The sequence below is a fragment of the Mastigoproctus giganteus genome, chromosome 4 (assembly GCF_048544385.1).
Source record: "Mastigoproctus giganteus isolate SK-2022 chromosome 4, ASM4854438v1, whole genome shotgun sequence".
Lineage (NCBI taxonomy): Eukaryota > Metazoa > Arthropoda > Arachnida > Uropygi > Thelyphonidae > Mastigoproctus > Mastigoproctus giganteus.
Window position 1 is genome coordinate 81,886,321 of NC_143578.1, and position 15,746 is coordinate 81,902,066.

Genomic DNA, 15,746 nt, shown 5'->3' on the forward strand with positions numbered 1-15,746 from the left:
ATGAATCCTGATAAACATATTCCTTCAGGGGCCCCAACCCAGTCCCTATCTGAAATAATGACGGAGAGGCAGATAGCATTATTGCTACAAAGAGGCAGCGAACCGAACTACCATCATAGCCTGTCCCAAGGTTCTTAATAATGCATTCCACCAACGAAACACTGATTGGTAAAATGTCGCCCTTTTTTATACAAAAAGGGTTGGATGGGTTAGCAGGTACACCCAAGTCAGTTAAGAGGTTCCGTTCTGGGGACCTCTTGATTGAAACAAAAAATGACAGGCAGTCTGAACATCTACTCCGAGTAACATCAATCGGAGGTATACCCATAACAGTGACACCACACAGAACATTAAATTCATCGAGAGGTGTCATTTCGGAGTGGGACCTTCTCGACGTCACCGAGGAGGAAATCTGCTCCGAATTAAAACCACAGGGAGTTACTGCCGTCAAGAGAATCACTGCGCGAAGGGATGGAAAAATTGTTAAAACCAGGAGTGTCATCCTGACTTTTAACTCTCCCAAACCTCCTGATGAGATTAAAGCTGGATACATCAACTGTCCAGTATGTCCATACATTCCGAACCCTTTACAGTGTTTTAAATGTCAGAAGTATGGACATTCTCAAATGGCCTGCCGTGGAGTCCTTGCATGCGCCCGGTGCGGTGCAAAGGACCACGAAACAACAGCATGTTCAGCCACTAAACCCACTTGCATTAACTGTGAGGGAGAACATCCGGCCTATTCAAGGGCATGCCAGAGGTGGAAAGAAGAAAAAGAAATTCAACGGCTGAAGGCAGAGCTAAACATATCGTACCAGGAGGCAAGAAAAGCAGTGAAACCTCTTAACATCAAAAAACCTACCTACGCCCAGAAGGTAGCAGGGAGATATTCGATTGGGACTCAGACGGACATGTCCGTCCCTCCAAAAGAATCATTTACTCCCATTGCACGTTATCTTTTAAGCTCCCAAAAACCTGCACAGAAGGACCAATCAGCTGCCACTCCTTTATCGATACCTCCTAATGCTCCACAAGTAACAAAAGCAAAAGAAAAGAATAAGAAAGGGGAAGTAACACCTAGTACCCAGGAAAACATGGATGTCGAGCAGAAGGAGGTACATGATGAGTCAGTTTTGGAACTCTTCGCTGAGGAAGAAATGGACACAGGACAGCGTCCATACTTCCCCAAGAAAGATAAATCCAAGACTGACAAAATTAAGCCCTCAGCACCTCGGAAGCCGCCTGATGGACCCACCAAGTCCAAATAATGGCTAAATTCCTACAGTGGAATTGTCGTGGATTCCGGCAAAATACTGACGACATCAAGGCACTCCTGCAAAAGCACAAACTAGTTTGCTTTTGCATACAGGAGACTTATTTAAAGGCAAATGATGACCCCACCATGCATAACATTACCATCATTCGTAAGGATAGAATTGTGGATGGTTCTGCCCACGGAGGAGTCGCAATCCTCGTTGGCAACCAGATCCCATTTCAGGCTTTGCAGCTTACAACTAGCATTGAAGCTGTAGCAATTCGCCTTACAGTGGGGTTCTTATTAACTGTCTGCTCTGTTTATTTGCCACCTGGGATTGACATCCCCCAGAAAGACCTTGATGATGTTATCATGCAATTGCCTTCCCCTTGTTTAATTCTTGGGGATTTCAATGGACATAACACTCTGTGGGGTAGTGCTGACATCAATGGAAGGGGACGAATCATAGAGCATATGCTCACTGACAATGATCTCTCCCTCCTAAATGTGGGAACAAACACCTTCTTCCACATGCCTACCCGTACATTCTCTGCCATTGATCTTTCTATCTGCTCCCCTTCTTTCCTTCCTTCACTTACTTGGGAGGTAGAAGAAAATCCATATGGAAGCGATCACTTCCCCGTGATAACAACCCTAACTAATGGTAGACCCTGTCTGCCATTTAGTTTACCGCGGTGGAAGATCGATCAGGCTGACTGGAATGCCTTTCAATATCTGGCAAACTTTGACATCACTACAGTCAGTCAGGAGCCAATCAATGAAGCAGTCATGTATGTCACAGAAACGATTGTCCAAGCAGCTGCAATTGCAATCTCAAAATCATCCAGCCGGTTCCCACTATTCCCCAAACCTTGGTGGAATTCAGAATGCATGGCAGCAAAAAAAGCACAAAACAAAGCGTGGGGGATATTCCGCCGATATCCCACCACTGAAAATTTAATATCATTCAAACGTGCACGTGCAAAAGCACGTTATGTACGACGTCAGAGCCAAAGGAAATCTTGGATTCGTTTTATATCTTCCATAACTCAGGCTGCTAGCTCAAAAGTAGTCTGGGATAAGATCCGGAAAATGAAGGGAAAATATCCACCATGCCCTTCAGTGATCCTCGAGCACAACGGATGTCCAATTGCAGATCGAACTGCAGTTGCAAATAGTCTAGGGGAAACATTTGCAAAAATCTCTGCGATAACATCTTTTCCCACAGAGTTTTTGGCCCTGAAAAAGAAAATTGAGAAAAACCCACCGAACTTCTCTTCAAAAGGGCTTGAATCATATAACAAGCCCTTTTTACAGGAAGAGTTAAATGCAGCACTCGCCCTCACGTATGCAAGTGCTGTAGGGCCCGATGACATCCACTACGAAATGCTACAGAATTTTTATTTACAAACAATTTCCGGATTCCTGGCAAAGGGCTATCGTCCTTGCTTTCCCAAAACCAGGAAAAGATCCTAGCAATCCAAGTAACTATCGTCCTATTGCTCTGACAAGCTGTTTGTGCAAAGTCCTGGAAAGAATGGTTAATGCACGACTGGTATGGTATTTAGAAACAAACGGTCTGCTTCTAGGACACAGTGCGGCTTCCGAAGAAATAGATCCACTCTGGACCATTTAATCCGATTGGAAACGTCCATTCGTGATGCTTTCATTAAATCTGAGCATTTGGTAGCAGTTTTCTTTGATATTGAAAAAGCGCACGACACAGCCTGGCGATTTGGGATTTTAAAAGACCTCTATAACTTTGGTCTTAGAGGTAACCTTCCTCTTTTTATTAAAAACTTTCTTTCGAATTGCCAGTTTCAAGTCCGTTTAGGATCCACCCTCTCTCGAGTTTTCTCTCAGGAAGAGGGAGTCCCACAAGGATCCGTGCTAAGTGTCACACTTTTTGCAATCAAAGTAAACTATCGCAGAACAACTTCCACCCACTGAAAATATGCCCTCTATGTTGATGACTTTGCTATATTTTGTCATTCATGCAATATGAGGGTCATTGAAAGGCAACTGCAGAAAACCATTGACCATCTTACAGCTTGGTCTTTGGCTAATGGGTTCAGATTTTCATCACAGAAGACTGTTTGTGTACACTTCTGTCGCAAATGTAATCTTCATCCTGACCCAGAATTAAGGCTTGGGCAAAATAACATCCCAGTTGTAGCAGAATTCAAATTCCTTGGACTTATTTTCGACAAAAAGCTGACATTTTTACAACATATTCGTCAGCTGAGGACAAGATGTGTCAAAGGGCTTAACATCCTTCGTGCCCTTTCGTCAACCTCATGGGGTGCAGATCGTGCTACCCTTCTTCGTCTCTACCGGGCACTTGTCCGTTCCAAACTCGACTATGGGTCTCAGGTCTATGGTTCTGCTAGAGATAGTGCACTTCGGTGGTTAGATCCAATCCACCATCACACCATCTGGACAGCCACTGGAGCATTTCGCACATCTCCTTTTCAAAGCCTTTATGTTGAAGCAAATGAACCATCTCTGTTTCTTCCATGTAAGCAGTTGTCCTTACAGTACGCCTTCAAACTAAAATCCCTGCCCGATCATCCCACGTGGCCATCCGTTTTTGAGCCGCGCTGGGAAAACCTCTACAACACCCGTCGGACTGCCAATAAACCTTTTGGTATTCGCATTCAAGGGCTGCTGAATGAGCTAAACTTGACGGTAGACAAGGTTGCCCAGTCACCAAGGCAATTCTTTCCACCCTGGCATGCTTATTTTCCAAATTGCGACTTCTCCCTTAAGATCTGGGAGAAGGCTACTACACCGCCATCTGTCTACCAGCAACTCTTTGCATTACATCGACAGCAGTATTCTGACTTTCTGCCAGTCTATACAGATGGCTCAAAGTTAGAATGTCATGTGGGATCTGCTGTTGTGTTCCCTCACAAAACATTATCCTATAAGATCCCACAAGAAACCTAGCATTTATACTGCAGAGTTGCATGCAATACAATCAGCCCTAGATCACATTAAAAATCGCGACTACCAGAGGTATGTGATTTATTGTGATTCATTGAGCGTATTACAGGCTCTAGTATCGGTGAGGTATAACCCTCATCCGATCCTGTCCAGGATCCGGAAGATTCTTTTTTCTCTCGTGGAATTAGAATTTGATATTCGCTTTTGCTGGATCCCAAGCCACATTGGGATCCGGGGAAATGAATTAGCTGATACCGCTGCCAAATCAGCCATTTCCCTGGATAATCATTGCCTGTCAGTCCCCTATACAGACTACAGGCAAATAATACGTTCTAATTTACTCTCCCAATGGCAAGATTTCTGGCACAGACAGGCCACAAATAAATTACATCGCATTAAGCCTGTAATTACGCAATGGCAGTCCAGTCTACGCAGGGTCCGAAGAGAGGAAGTTGTTCTTGCTCGGCTCCGCATAGGTCATAGTCATCTAACCCATTCCTTCTTGCTGAGGGCGGATGACCCACCTATGTGCTAGATATGTAATGTTATTTTAACCGTTAATCATATTTTAATAGAATGTCCTGTTTTTATAGAAGCACGACGCTTGTATTTTACCGCTTTTAATAATGTGACTGAGCCATTTACACTCAGTCAGATTATAGGTGACAGAGACAATATGTCTGACGTTTTTAACTTTTTACAGTCTATTAATTTTTATACAAGAATCTAAGGTTTATACTTTTTATACTTTTACTATTCATCTTTTGACAATAATTAATTACTTGACGTGGTAGCTTTGGCTACCAAAATGTTTAGTAGCGTTTTAAAATTTGACTTGGCGCATTATGGCCTTAGCTGCCAATGCGCCATAAAAAATCAAATCAAATCAAAACCCATCGCTTGTTGTTGAAGTTGATAGCCTAAACAAATTTAAGGCTCAGCTGGACAGGTATTTCGAACGAACGGAGGGGTGAAATGGGAGTAGTGGTTGTTTTTTTTTTTTTTTTTTGGCTGATGCTGAAATAAGCTTGCTTTCTTGCATCATATGCCTCTACTAATGCTAATGCTAATTGTACTTTGCATTAAGTAGAGTGAAGGCAGCTAAAAATCTCTTTGTATTAACGGAAAACGAATCAAAAAACAATAAAAAAAATGGACAAGAAATGTTTATAATCAAATATATAAACGATGGTTTTGTTATTAATTTATTTCTAGATAAGAAAATAATATAATAAAATAATATTTGTACGTCTTTTGATTATTAGAATGGGGTGTGGAGTTATTTCCCCCCACTAAAAAATAAAATATAAAAACATATAATTCAGGTTCACATGACACAAGTCAGAGGGGAGCGAAGCGACTGACCTGGCTCGTAAGTGAAATCGTAAAAAGTGGAAGATTCATTTTAATTCCCAATGTCAGGAATTTCAATACCCCATATTGTAGAACTGAGTCCAAATTTGAAGGTTTGCTGGAAATGGAAATCAATAATGTGCCACTTCCATTTAAGAGATTTTTTGAGCTTCTCATTGTTCCAAAGAATAAAGTTGAATGTCAACTAGAAAGGCATTTTTTACAGGAGAGATCTGAACAGCTGGTCATATTATTTAGAAAATTTTCAAATAATTCGACGAACTGTGATATTATCAATGGTCATATTATTTTCAAATATTATGACTGACTTTATTTTATTATGAAAATTCATATTTTTTCAAGCATTGTGAACCAACTGTCGTATACACTGAGTGATCACCTACCTAATACTCTGTAGGTCCTCCTTTTGCCCTCAGTACAGCAGCTATCCAACATGACGTTGATTCAACAAGGTGTCAGAAACATTCGGGAGGTATGGCCAACCAAGCTGTGTGTAATGCTGTCAGCAATACAGGTATGGAGGTGATTGGTGTATCCAGATGCCTGATATGCATTTCCATAGAGTCCCATGAGTGCTCTATGGGATTGATATCGGGGGAGTACGGAGGCCACTTGATAAGCTGGAAGTCAGAACTATGTTCCTCAAACCATTCCTGCACAACAAGTGTCCGATGGCTCGGCATATTGTCATCTTGGAAGACACCATCACCATTCGGGGAAAAAGTGTAACATAGCAGGGTGCACACAGTCAGCAAGCAGTTGACAATAGCAGAGACTACTGATACGTTGTTCCACATGCACCAGGGATCCAAGTTCCTGCCAGTGAAACATGCCCCACATCATACAACTTCCTCCACCGGCCCGCACATTTGATACCTTGCGTGATGTGCATCAAGAATCTCACGTTGTTGACACCTAATCCGTACATGACCATCCACAATGTGGAGTAAAAAACGGGACTTATCCGACCAGCACACCTTTTTCCAGTCTTCTAACGTCCAATTTGTATGCTCTTTGCACCAGGCGAGTCTTTTACACCAATGAACCTTAGTTAGGAGAGGATGCCGTAGGGGTCATCTGCTGGTAGAGCCCATACGTGCGAGCGTGCAACACATGGTCATGCCAGATATTGTTCTGGGTTGGCCCATGTTGTATTGGGTAGTCAACTCTTCAACAGTGCTGTGCCTGTATGAGTCGTCAGACCCGGCGCTCATCTCTGACATCAACCTTTCCCGTTTTGCAGTGGGTCATTGTTTGACCATTTTGACACCAGTCCTGGTAAGCTTTAACTAAGGTGGCTCTCGTACACCCCACCAGTTCAGCCTTTTGGGAAATTGAACCGCCAGCTCGTTGAGCACCCACAATCTGTCCTTTATCAAAGTCCTATAAATCCTTCCTTTTACCAATCATCCTCGGAATTTTATTACCTGAACCACTGACACCTTATCTATGCTACTTAGGAAGACTAACTCCACACTCTTGGACCTCACATGATCAATGGGTCACATTCAGTTTTCATAGGGGTGGTCATAATTCAGTGATCACTCAGTGTATATACTGTTCTCATTATGTTAACTTGAGGGTAATGGCAAACTGAGGAACATTTTGAAAGGTTTGTCTGCACTGATCTAACTCCAATGTATGATGGTGACACTGATTTTTTTGTTACGGGTTTTTGTGTTATTATGTTGGACTAAAGATTTTTGTGGATGGTGCCATTCAAAAAGTGTGATATTGTAAGTCTTTGAGAATGCTTCTCTTTCATCACTGATGCAGCTTTTTGGCACACGCATAGTGGCGGATTTAGAGTAGGGGCACTGGGGTCTGTGCCCCTCTGTCATTTTTCTGAAAATATACACCAATTTAAATTCCCTTTAGCTACAAAAAAAATATTTTTCATTGTTAACATAGGATTTTATCTATTTTTGCATTGTTGCGCAGCTATTTTCAGCTTATTTTAGTGCCTTCTTATCATTCCAATATCAACCCAATCAAATCCTATTGTAGGAGAAATTGGAAGGACATATAAAGAACTCTTTGTGGAGGGAGGGCAACATTACTTGTTCAAAAATTGAAAACTATTCTGGGGGGGGGGGTCTTTTTTTTTTTTTGGAGGAATGCTGATTTGGTCATAGTACATTTTGGTCATAGTACATGAGTTCATTTAGTTCATTGTTTTTTTTCTGTTTATTTTTTGGGTTGATTTACTTGAATAAAAAAAAAAAAAAAAATTATAAACTGCAGTCATTATCAATCCACTGCAGGATGGAAGCCTTCTCAATGATTCATGTTGAGGAAAATGGACCATAATCTGCCACGGTGGTCCAGTGTGAGTTGGCAGATCGACTGTATTTAGCAGTCAAAGGCTTGAACCTCAGTCTACTCAAAGAGCACCTACTACTGCACTCCCACTGTTGACCACTCAGCTACGTAGGCCTTAATTTTCTTGTAGGGAAAGCTAAAGAATAAAAATAAAAATTAAGAATCAAAAAAGGGTGAACCCATGTCATCTGAGATCAACTAACTGCTGTCCAGATTGAGGTAGCTTTAAAGAATTTCTCCAACCTCTAATGAATGTAACCTCTCCAAAGGAGTAAAATGTGGAGAACCTTCTATGCTGTCACAGAGGTCCGTTATTGGAGGAATGGAGAAATATTACAGTCTGTGTACAGGAGAAATTGGTGGAAGGTGTTCCATAAAGGCTGGGCTGTATTACAAGCCAGGGGAGCGCTGTTATCTTTTTGTACTAATTAATGTTTTTGGTAACAGTATATTTCTGTAAAAATTATCATTGGTTGAAATGAAGTTATTGGTGCAATAGTAAATTTCCTACATCTCAGAATGATTCCTGAATGATTATTAAGATTTTTTTATTTGTGTGTGAAACAGTGTTTTTTGACATTTTACTGGTTTTGTTTATTGTTTTGATTTCCAGTGCGAGGATCAATCTAAACTTCAGGATCCAAAGGGCTACTTAGGTCTTCCCAGTGGACCCAAAGAAGGTGGTGGTTCTACTCCTGGCAGTACAGGGAGCTCAGGTGGTACTAGTGGTGGTGGTACTGTTCCTCCATCTCCCCCACCATTTCCAGTTCCTGTCGCTGGGCAACTTTTTCTACGAAGTCCTAGAGAAACTGTACAAATTGAAACTCTTTTGTGTTCAACTAAGTTAACCCAGAATGGTAAGAAAAATATAATATTTAAAAAAAGAAATAGTCACATTGAGTATTGATGACAATTTTTAATTATGAGATAAATTTTATTGAATTACCTCTACAGGGTAATTAGGGCATTTTTTCTATTGGGACTTTGACATATTTCAGTGCATGAGATTTTCATTTATGTCATAAAAATTATTCTTAGAACAAGAAATTAATATCAAGTGTTTTGTGAAGTTGTGAAAATCTGCAAGTGAGGCAATACAAATGTTAAATCAAATTTATGGAGATGAGAATATGTCTAGAGCAGCATTTCCCGAAATGTTCTTAGCCTGGTACTGGTCCTTGCGCAAAATAAAAAAAAATTATAACAGTAAAAATAATTGTCCACAGTGATTTTTTATTCATCATACTATTTCTTTTCTTTGCAATTTAACAAAAACGTTTCTGTACCAACAACATCATTACTCTGTAGAAAAAGGTTTGGAAGTTTGATTGGCAACATTGAATATGCTTCAAAAATTTCATCAAGTTCCCGGTTAAAACTTTTGCCAATAGTGTGTTTTCTAACTGCTACCCTGGGGTATATAACAGAGGATTGGTATGGTCTCCTGGGGTTATCTTGAAGACTGTGTTTCAGTGGAATTTTTGAATCATTCTTTTGTAGAAGAAAGTAAGTGAAGGTGAAATTGTGTTGTAAGAAACATTGGGGTAAACATTGGGATATATCAAAATAATTATCTCCTTATACCTCCTAGTAAAAGTCCTGTATATTGTTAGAAAAAACCAAATGAGTAGCCCATGTGCACTGCTCACTCAAATTTGCAATTTCTCTTCCAGATCTTTTATGTTCTCTACTACCTTCATTGGAGTATCACACATTTGGTATGTAGATCTGGGATTACTGCCACCCATATGTCAATACCCTGCATTTGTTAATGTTAAACTTCAGTTGCCACTTCTCAGTTCCACTGCTTAATTTTTCCAGATCTTGTTGCAGTAGCATAATCTCATTATTGTAACCACCCTACCAGCCTTTATATCAGCTGCAAACGTTGACATTCATAGCTGCCAACTATCTGTATTTATGACAGAATCCATCTTTTTTACTCAGTTCTCTATACCCTCTCAGTCTCACCATCATAATATAGTTGGTAACAGAGTTTCTTGGTCTTTTTGCAAAAAGAACGAGAAACCCTTTGTTAACTCAGTTTTATTTCATCTTTTTTCTTTTCACTAAAAATTTATAAGCTCATTTAACAAATTAAAAAAAAAATGAAAATAAATGTTCTCATATAATTTACATTGCAATGTAGAGACTTGCAAGAATAGCTTTATTCTTTGTTTGTATACTTGTATGGTGCAAAGCTAATTAATAATGCCTTTCAGTAAAAAAATACAATGTAAAATTTCAGAAGAGATATATTCCAGATTTTCTATGTATTGTAAAATCTGAAAAAGGTAACACATTTGCTTTATGTACATATGTAGATGTGACATTTCAATTTCATGGAGCAGAAAATGCAATGTGGTAGATAATGATGGCCCTCAGAAATGGGCCATTTTCAGTCATTACTGGTGGCAGTATCAAAGCAATCCCAAGATATATCCATTGTAGTTAAATAAAAAAAAAAAAAAAAAAAAACCCAAATCAAAATAGCTTGCTCTCTCAGTGGCAGCATTGGAAGAGAGGGTACAACATTGGATGGACACCTGAAATAATGTGGGACTCCAAAATAAAAATAAACTGTCTAGCACTTGGTGTTGATAATGCACCTGTTATGGTAGGCCTTGGAGTAGCAATTGTCTTAAAAGAGGAGATTCAGTACATGGTGGTAATAGACAGTCCTTGTCATTTTATTCATCTGTATGCCTTCCTATGAAAGCGGATGAATATTTAATGGAAATTTCTTTCTCTCTATAAAGAAATTCTGAAAAGAAAAGGCAGATTTAAACAATTTCAACTGATGCATGCCATTGAAATAAAGGATTTTCAAGCATATGTGTATACATTAGATTTATGGTTAAATGTGAAACTAGACTGGTAGAACAGCAGAATTCTTTGGAAGGCTGTTTAAAGAAGAGGCTATCAGTAGTAAGAAAAGTAAGATTTTTCAGAGTTACCAAATTGTAAAGTACAACAAGCGATCACTAGTAAGTGGCATTGACTCATGTTCAAATCTAGTTTAGTCTACAAATTGATGAACTTAAGTAAAGGACTTCTGAATTGTAAACTTCTGGTAAAAAGCAATCCTAAACAAGCAAGTAGCTGATAATTCTAGGCACTTGCACTTATGCAAAAAGTTTGTTTGCATTTCTCTCTTCAGGCTTGAATTAAACAATTTGGTTTTTTTTTTTTTTTTTTTTTTAATCTTTTAAATGCTATTCTAATGCTTGAAAATCCGAACATAGCTTTTGAAACCAGCATACCTGACATCCATGTACTGAGGTCATTACTTCTAGATATGTTGATGAATGTTATAGTAAAATTCATTTTACCAAGTGTCAAATCTTCCACTTTCATTTTGGATATTGGTTTTGATTTGAATTTTGGATATACTGCAATAAATAAGGATGTGTCTGATTTCTTTATTGGCATTTATATTGCCAAGGTTATATAGTGGTCCTTAATTATGGAAATGACAAGTTCACAGGGAAGCTAGAAATATATTAAATTATCCAAAGTCATGCTTGCTGTTTAATTAGTTTTCATAGCAGTGCTAAGTGTGAGCAAGTATACCTGTTAGAAAAACAAAAACTGTATTCATTTCTTTTCTGGTGAACATTTGAAAATGCTCCTGACAACCATTTCTAGACAGCAGGACCATTGTTACTCCGTTCACCAGCATTCTGATTACCGGTGAGTTGTGCCACAGTTCCCCTCCTGTTGCCACGTACCATCCAGGAGAGCCTTTGCTCACCCTGGGCATTGATGAGCTATGTCGTCAAACACCTTGCCGGCAGTTCGTGGGTTTCCCTCCTCGGACCACTTTCGGTAGATACTAACCATGGCTCACTGTGAGCATCTCATCAGCCGAGCTGTTTCGCATATGTTCTGACAGTTGTCTGGCCATTACAATTTGGGCTTTGTCAAACTCGCTTAAGACTGCTTCCTTTCCCATCTGAAGAACAAGAGTAACACAGATTAACGGAGCCTAGTATCATGTGTTTTTTTTAAAGTTTTTTTATATATATTAAATGTCCCAATCCACGCATGTACCGTAATTAGTAGTAGTAGTAGTAGTAGTAGTAGTAGTAGTAGTGGCACTTGATGCAAGAAAGCAAGTGTAGGAGCTTATGCAGCATCAGCCAAAAAAAAAAAAAAAAAAAAAAATCACACCATACCCTCCAAATGCCTGTCCAGTTCCTCCTTAAATTTATTTAACCTATCAACTTCCACAACGACAGATGGAAGTTTGTTCCAGCAATTAACCACCCGCTGGCTAAAGGCAAATTTCCGCACATCTATTCTACATCTATCCTTTCTTAATTTGAACTTATGTCCCCGTAGGTTCGTATTCTGAACAAGTGGGAGGATCCCATCAGAATTCAGCGTGCTCAACCCATTCAAGGCCTTATAGACCTCAATCAGATCACCGCGCAGGTGCCGAGTCTCCAGCCACTGCAATTTGCAGAACTTAAGCCTCTCTTGGTAAGAGGATCCCTTCATTCCCCTCACCAATCGTGTTGCTCTTCTCTGTACACGCTCAAGCAAATCTACATCCTTCCTAAAATGAGGCCTCCAGACCTGTACGCAGTACTCAAGGCGTGGCCTGACCATTGCCTTATACAGAGGGACAATCACCTCCTTTTCCCTGCTAGCAAAATTCCTATATATCATTGACAAAACCCCATGACCTGCCCTAGCAGCCTGTCTACATTGCTCAGAAAACTTCATATCTGACTGCACAATTACTCCCAGGTCTTTTTCATTTTCTACCACCTTAAGTGTAGTACCACACAGTTGGTACGTTTCTCTGGGGTTACTTCTACCCATATGCAGTACTTTGTATTTGTCAAGGTTAAACTTCAGTTGCCACTTCTTAGCCCATCTGCCCAAATTATCTAGATCCTGTTGCAGTAGCACACTGCCATTACTGTCATTAACAACCCTGCCAACCTTCGTGTCATCTGCAAACTTCGACATTAAGCCTGATATACCTTCATCAATATCATTGATAAATATACAAAACAACAGTGGACCCAACACCGAACCCTGTGGGACTCCACTAATAACATTAGTCCACGAAGAGCAGCACCCATTGATTACCACCCTCTGTCTTCTCCCACTTATCCATCCTTTTATCCATTGTAGCAACTTACCCTTAATACCATTCTGCTCCAATTTGTACAGTAGTCTTCCATGCGCAACAGTGTCAAAAGCTTTCCTGAAATCCAAGTATATGATATCAAAATTATTTTTTGCATCCAGTTCCTTTGTGACTACATCATAATAACCAATCAAATTTGTCAGACAAGACTTTCCCTTAACAAACCCATGCTGTGTCTGAATTATTGCTGCAGTCTTGTCTAGATGATCCTGCAATGCATCTTTAACCAGTGACTCCATTATTTTACCCGGAACAGAAGTTAAACTAACTGGTCTGTAATTACTCGTGTCACCCTTCGAACCTCCTTTGTGAATTGGGGATACATTTGCACATCTCCAGTCCGTGGGAACCTCCCCTGAATCCAAGGATGCTCTCATAATTATGGCTAAGGGTTTGCTTAGTTGCTTTGCCGCCTCCTTTAATATAACTGGATAGATCCCATCCACCCCAGGTGCCTTTCTTATGTTTAACTTCAACAATTTCTCCTCCACTTTGCTCTCAGTTATTACAAAATCATTAAGCACACTGCTACAATTTGATAACCTTCTTCCATTTTCAAACTGTAATAATTCCTCACGTGTGAATGTAGATGCAAAATACTCATTCAGTTTGTTTGCTGTCTGAGCAGGATCATCAACAGTCGAACCATCGATGTCAAGTGGACCAATCATATTCATCCCCTTCCTTTTAGAGTTTATATAAGTAAAGAAATCCTTGCTGTTTTTCTTAGCATCTTTTGCCAAAGATTTCTCGTAATCCGCCTTTGCCTGCCGAACCTCCTTTGTGACCTGATTACAGACTAGCTTATATCTGCTACAGGCTTCTGCGTCGCCTGATAATTTATATGCATCCCATGCATTTTTCTTCTCTGACACGAGTCTCATTAGTTCATTTGATAACCATTTAGGCCTAAACCTTGAACAATATTTCTTCATCGGTATGAAAAGTCTAGTAGCTTCCACGATTAATTCCTTGAATGCTTCCCACTTAGAATTTACTGTTTGTAACATCGTCAGTTGATCCAACTGTACAGAATTTAAAAACTGTCTGAGACCACTGTACTCCCCTTTACGGAAGCAAAAACCCTTTCCTTTACCCCTGACGGTAGTTACCTCTTTGAGTAAATCCCACTTCAGCACACTGTGATCACTGCCACCTAGTGGTTCCTTTATCTGCAAATTCTTAATACACGAATGATCACTGCTGATAACCAGATCAAGAGTATTACTTTCTCTGGTTGCCTCTCGAACATGCTGCTGCAGAAAACAATCATCCAATAAATCCACAAAAGTCTGACTAGTGTGTGAGTGACCAACCCACAAGTTCCAGTCAATATCTGGGAAGTTAAAATCCCCCCATTATAAGACATTCTGATTTACTGACCCACTCTATTTCTCTGTACAATTGTTCATTGTACTCATTCGAGTCATTAGGCCTATAACACACTCCTACTCTTATTTTTGCTTTCGCAGTGCTTATGTCACACCAAACTGACTCAACAGTGCACTGTCCATCTATATCATCTGGATGCACTTCTTTTGAAGTGCATCCAGTTGACTTAGAGTCACTTGCAATTCCTGCAATTCACTTGCAGTTGCTTTGATTTGCATAACGACTCACTGGTCATAGGGTTTTAGCTCATCGGTGTATATAATGAAAACAAAAATGGGCCCAGTACTGAACCACGGGGAACTTTACTAATAATATTAGTCCAAGAATAGCAGTGCTCATTGATAACTACTTTCTGTGCTCTGGCTCCAAGCCAACCTTTTATTCTTAGCAGTAGCTAGGGATAAAGGATGGGCGAGCTGCAATTTTAGTTTGTATAATAATCTTTTAGGTGAAACAGTATCAAAAGCTTTTCAGAAATCTAAGTATATGATGTCAAAAATATTTTTTGGATCCAGTTCCTCTTCTACTTCATCATAATATCCTATCTAATTAGTCAAACAAAGCTGCTGCTTAACGACTCCAACAAATGCATACAAAAATTGGCAGGGTGATTAACGACAGTAATGATGGTATGCTACTGCAACAAGGTTTAGAAAAAATTAGATCAGTGGACTAAGAAATGGTAGCTGAAGCTTAAAATTGACAAATGCAAGGTACCTCATATGGATAGCAGTAATCCTAGAGTAACTTGTCGATTATGTGGAATTACACTCAGGGTAGTAGAAAATCAAAATGACCTAGGGGAAATTGTGCATTCAGATATGAAATTCTCTGAGAAGTGCAGATGTTCTGCCAGATTACAGAATTTTGTAAATGATATACAGAAACTTTGCTAGTAGGGATAAGGAGGTGATTATCCCTTTGTACCAAGGCCATTGTTATGCCACATCTAGAGCATTGTATACAGGTCTGGAGGCCTCACTTTAGGAAGGATGTAGATCTGCTGGAATGCATGCAGAAGAAGCCAACCAGGTTAAGTGAACAATAGGGTGCTCTTACCTAGAAAGGCTTCAGTTCTGCAAATTGCAGCAGCTGGAGACTAGGCTCCTGCGTTTAGTTCTGATTGATTATATGGATCTTACTCAATCCATATAAGGCCTTATATGGATTGAGTAAGCTGAATGTGGATGGCATTCTTGCTCTTGCTGAGACTACACACACACACGAGGGGGCATAAATTTAAGTTAACATTAGCAAGGGCATATGATGCAAGAAAGCAAGCTTATAGAGCAT

The 15,746-nt window shown here is 39.8% G+C and overlaps 1 protein-coding gene across 1 annotated transcript in view; it reads left to right on the forward strand.

The window, feature by feature from the left end:
* The window catches only part of spg (dedicator of cytokinesis spg), a 916,969-nt gene that overhangs the window by 320,562 nt on the left and 580,661 nt on the right, over window positions 1–15,746 (forward strand). The window contains exons 18-19 of the mRNA XM_090372306.1: window positions 8,511–8,583; window positions 8,665–8,754. Coding sequence (XP_090228432.1) covers window positions 8,511–8,583; window positions 8,665–8,754 — 163 coding nt within the window. The remainder of the gene's footprint in view (window positions 1–8,510; window positions 8,584–8,664; window positions 8,755–15,746) is intronic.